This window comes from Limulus polyphemus, unplaced genomic scaffold (genome assembly GCF_000517525.1).
Source record: "Limulus polyphemus unplaced genomic scaffold, Limulus_polyphemus-2.1.2 Scaffold2841, whole genome shotgun sequence".
Classification (NCBI taxonomy): Eukaryota; Metazoa; Arthropoda; class Merostomata; order Xiphosura; family Limulidae; genus Limulus; species Limulus polyphemus.
In genome coordinates this window covers 83,696-89,397 of record NW_013668451.1, presented here as the reverse complement: position 1 = coordinate 89,397, position 5,702 = coordinate 83,696, and the positions used below count along the sequence as shown (strand labels likewise).

Here is a 5,702-nt window from a genome sequence, read left to right as displayed (position 1 = left end):
CTTGTTGATAGGTGGAAACAAGATCAAATAAGATGATTGCATTAATTCTGAGCTTGTTAAGAAAAAATTGGGAAGTTTAAATAACAATAAGGCTCCTGGGCCAGATAATATTTCCCCAAGAGAAATATTATCAGAGTTCAGAGAAGGGTTACTAGAATGGCGTCTGGGATGGAGGGGTTGTCATATGAGGAGAGGTTGAAATCTCTCAAATTGTTTTCTCTTGAAAAAGAAGAGTTAGAGGGGATCTGATTGAGTTGTTTAAGATTGTAAAGGAAATGATAGTGTTGATGTATCATACTAAACAGTGAGAATAGTAATACTAGGGGACAGAAATATAAATTTTTGCAAGGTAGGAGTCATTTTCAGCTAAGACAGTTTTATCTTTCTAACAAAGTGGTTGGCCTGTGGATGTTGTGGAGGCAGTAAATTTAAGTGAGTTTAAGAGAAAGCTTGACAAGTATATGAATGATAAGGGCTGGCTTTAAGTTTTTTTTATAATAGTTTTAGTTTAGTTTAGAGTATGAGACAGCTGAGATGGACCAATAGGTATAATGTTGTCCCAAAACATTATGTTAAATTAATTCTTAGTTTTTCATGAGAAAGTTAATTATTTACTGATATCTTCTTTTAACTATCAAAAAAGGAATTCCAGAATAAGCTTTCTATGTTTATAAAAAAATAACAAGAGAAGAGAATCAAATATCAATTAAAAAATGAAACCCTTGAAACTGTATAAATAAATGGTGTTTATAGAAAAATGTAATAACATGAGCAAGAATGTATATCCTGGAGAGAAGTTCTAAAAATTTATTTTTAATACATTGATTGATTCAGACTTCAACTGATAAAAAAAAGGCGTAAATTAAGTGAATAAGGGAGAGAAATCATGGACTTAAATTTCTGAGTAAAACTTTGTCAACCATATCAAAATATTATTAACAAATGTATCAGATTATTTATTCCACCAATGAGAAAAGTTTGGTTGTTATCAAGATGGTGTATAAAGTTGAATTATTTATGCTTTAAACACTTTGAAGTATAAGAATATAAACAATGGCACAAACTATATAAACAGTGATATGAACTATCGAAATATGAAGACAGTTTGTTATCTTACCAATGAACAGTAGTGTAGACCTTACAATTACAGTGGTATGAGCTACACATGCACAGATATAAGTTGTTGAACTACAACACTTTGAAGTATAAGAATATAAACAATGGCACAAACTATATAAACAGTGATATGAACTATTAAAATATGAAGACAGTTTGAATCTTACCAACGAACAGTAGTGTAGACCTTACAATTACAGTGGTATGAGCTACACATGCACAGATATAAGTTGTTGAACTACAAATACAACTTACCTTAGACTTTTGTGGTTTAAACTTAAAGCGATACAGTTGATCGCCTCCGTGTGTTCTATGACCATGTTGAAGCCATACTACAGTCATAAAGAGAAAATATTACACAAAAGTAATCATACTCAGAAGCTTCTTTGTGACTTATACAAAAATAAATCAAAAACGTATCTTTAACTATTGATAATAATATGGTGGAACAAAATGAAATTGTAATAATAGAGAATTTGAGAACCAATATATAAGACTCTGAAAGAACTGAGGCTCCAGTTAAAATATGCCATCATAGTTATACAAACAATTTTTGTGCCATCCAAAACTTACAAGTTCTACTAGCACAGCTTATCAAAAATATCCCCTGGTGGTTCCAAATAGAATATCAATACATCAATGTTCCATAAATGCTTAAACCTTAATAATACTAGAACGTTAACATGGGGTCACTGTGACCCCATACAAGTTAAATCTATATATTAAACTATTCACGTTGGCCTTGTAGGAATGAGTAATTAATACTAACTCCCAACCAAGCCACTTACTTAGATCAAAACTAAAAATCAACCTGGTAATGAACATAACTAATTGATTATATTGTTCTTACTTATAAAGATTAGAATGCACTGTTTCATCAGTTAGGCACCCTCACGGTTAGTAATATTTTTAGTTGCCTTATTATGCAGTCTTAAAATTTGTTTTCTCAGAGTAAATTTTTTATTTTAAATAATAAAAAAATAATATTTTACTAATCAATATTTGTATTGCAGAAGAGTGTGTATTTAAAAACCGGGTTTTGGATCGGCTTTTTTTTTCATATTAAACTAACACAAAATATACCAATAACTTTAACATGTTAAAACAGTCCTCCTGACATTTATTTCAGGTTGGAAAGCCTTTCTGACCAATAGAGTCTCTTTGATTCTTAATATTCTTTCATCTGTTGCCTTGAATAGAAGGTCAAATTGTTCGAATTTAATATCACAGTAACATTGTATAGTATCCTGGGAAACATACGAGTTGTTATAGAAGGAAGAAGTATGAAAACAAATGATTGTAGAACATTGTATTTCTTCCACCACCTCACGTGTTTACCAGTTTGTGTTTGGCATCAAAAAAGTACCAATTATTATAAATAAATCCACAAAAAAACAAATGATTGTAGAACATTGTATTTCTTCCACCACCTCATGTGTTTACCAGTTTGTGTTTGGCATCAAAAAAGTACCAAGCACTATAAATAAAGTGCTCTTCTTCCCTATATTCTCACATAAATGAAATATTAACAGTTTTACAAAATTCACAGTATATTTAATACTTTCGGTGCTATCACTGTACGAGATACAGTAGTTGGTGAGAATGCTAGCTGTCATTGTGTAACATACGGGTTTATTTTTTTCCACCACTCTTTGAATTCATATTGACACTCTGACTAGTTACCACAGTGCCAATATGAATTCAAAGAGTGCTTGGAACAATAAACCTGTATGTTACGCCGTGATATCTTTCTCACTGACTACTGTATTTCATATGGTGATAGCACTGAAAGGGTTAAGAACACAAACTAGAAATCAAACTGAAAATAAAGAAGTCGTACAGATGTATGTACTTGTGAATCTACCTTGTTATTCATGATAGCACGAAGACACATGATGCACAAGTGAATGTCATCTTTAGCCTCACCCATGTTCAGCTTAGCTATATGTCTGGATGCCTTTCTAATATTTGGAGCATCCTTCTCCTGGATAGATCGAAGTGGCACAGGATATCCATTAGGAATCACTCCATTCTTGTGGTTGCCAGTGGGCGAATCTTGCAAACTTTTCTCTTGCCTATCAATTTGAGGTAAAAGGTTCAGACGCAACACTTGTTAGAAATAAAGCAAGGACAAATCACAATGGCTACAATACTTTTTCATAAAGCAATAATCTCAATTTTTCAAATGAACATTATCATGTTACATCACTATACTTACATCACTAAAATGTTTCACAAGAAACATCAAGAAAAACCCAACCAAACTTTAAATATCATGTGAGTAATATCTAAGTGTTGATTTAAATTATTGGTGATTTCAATTTCTTTCCTTCAGTACATATGGTTTTGTTTTAATAAAAAAAAAAGACAACTGATTTCAAACTAATTCATTCTAAGTAAAGCCTATTACTGAACAATTATGCAATTTTTATTTTTATGTTTCAACACCTTACGAATCTATAGTGATCTTACTGATGGAAATAGATGTTTATATCTACAACAGTGGTGCAAGGTTTAAAACTATGTGACTTATAACTTCTATTGCAATGAATGAAGTTTATTTTTGATCCAACATATCTTGTTGTTAAGCTGTTGTTATATCTGCAACAGTGATGCAAGGTTTAAAACTATGTGACTTATAACTTCTATTGCAATAAATGAAGTTTATTTTTGATCCAACATATCTTGTTGTTAAGCAGGAAGATACACAATGAACTATATGTACTGTGCCCATGGCACGTATCAAAACACAATTTTTAGCATTATAAGTGCTTACTGCTAAGCTACTTAGGGTAATTTAACAAATAAGACTTCACAAAATACTGTCCTAATGAAATCGAAGAACATAGTTTCTGACTACATCTTACCTAAGGATTTCAAGCCTAAATGCCAGGTAATCTATGAGAACATCCAATCCCTTGTTTCCTTCATTCAGAAACTCTCGAACCCACCTACACAGAAAAGCAGGTAAAATTCACTTATTTCTAGAAAACTGAAAAAAAAGCTACATAACAACATGATCATCCACCTTTTTAAACTTTCTGACCAATGTATAATCGATTAGCTTTATTGCATAGTTTGCTAAGCATTTATGGCGTGCTCCCAAGTTATAAAATATAAATGAAATATTACCCAGTATGGTTTTTGTGTGTGTGTTAAGTGTTGCGTACAGCTACTCGAGGGCTACTCTTGTAAGGCCAAATAGTGGGATTTCACCACGGCTCTTATAATGTATCCATACCCCTAGAGTGCAGGAAATATTTTGTGGGACCATGTTGACTTAAACCTTGTGTTCTTGCATTTATGTACTGTGTTATGATGTTTCGTGAAAAATTTGTATGTGATGGAGAAAAACGAATAACATTTTTGGATTCAGCATACAGGAATTACCATAGAACGTGTAAAAATTTCATGACAATAAAATCATCACAGGCCTGTGTAATATATCAATTGTATTATTATGACTAATTATACCAGTTGATTATATAAACTTAACTGATAAGCATCTGGCAATAACAAAAAGTAAATGCCCGAATTGCTGCCTACACATGCTTGTATGATTCAAGGATTGGAAATTTATAAAATTTACTTGATGTTCCAGCACTAAAACCTTTCTCACTACATCACTGGTCAAGACGTACAAGTAGCTTTTTTATACATTTTTAAAAATAAGAGTTAAGACATATAGGTTGAGTAATAGAACCTACCAACATACTTATAATAATAGAACTTACTGTCATACTTATAATGTTAGAACCTACCATCATACTTATAATAATAGAACCTTCCATGATACTTATAATGATATAACTTACCATCATACTTATAATAATAGAACCTACTGTCATACTTATAATATTATAATCTACTGTCATACTTATAATATTATAATCTACTGTCATACTTATAATATTAGAACCTTCTGTCATACTTATCATAATAGATCCTATTGTCATATTTATAATAATAGAACCTACCATGATACTTATAATATTAGAACCTACTGTCATACTTATAATATTAGAACCTATTGTCATACTTATAATAATAGAACTTAGTCATACTTATAATAATAGAACTTAGTCATACTTATAATATTAGAACCTACCGTGATACTTATAATATTAGAACCTATTGTCATACTTATAATAATAGAACCTACCATCATACTTATATTAATAGAACCTATTGTCATACTTATAATAATAGAACCTACCATGATACTTATAATAATAGAACCTACCATGATACTTATAATAATAGAACCTACCATCATACTTATAATAATAGAACCTATTGTCATACTTCTAATAATAAAAACCTATTGTCATATTTATAATAATAAAACCTATTGTCATATTTATAATAATAGGTAAAAATCTCAATAAGTCAAAAACAAAACTATCCATACCACTTGTAAAGGAATTTTACATTATAGCACATATAATAAGTTTCAAGAAAGAAATCTAAAGTTCAGTTTGTTTAATAATGGCTGGAGACGGCTTAAATGGATAATGAAGAAAAACTTTAATATAAGTTTAACATGACAGCAAATGTACAACGTCTCGACACGTTTATTAATAAAC

The 5,702-nt window shown here is 30.6% G+C and overlaps 1 protein-coding gene across 1 annotated transcript in view; it reads right to left on the bottom strand.

Moving 5' to 3' along the window:
- Positions 1–5,702, bottom strand: part of LOC106468029 (formin-like protein CG32138) — a 91,985-nt gene that overhangs the window by 33,218 nt on the left and 53,065 nt on the right. Inside the window, exons 5-7 of the mRNA XM_022396333.1 lie at positions 3,984–4,067; positions 2,981–3,191; positions 1,372–1,448 (exon numbers count right to left, since the gene is read on the bottom strand). Coding sequence (XP_022252041.1) covers positions 1,372–1,448; positions 2,981–3,191; positions 3,984–4,067 — 372 coding nt within the window. The remainder of the gene's footprint in view (positions 1–1,371; positions 1,449–2,980; positions 3,192–3,983; positions 4,068–5,702) is intronic.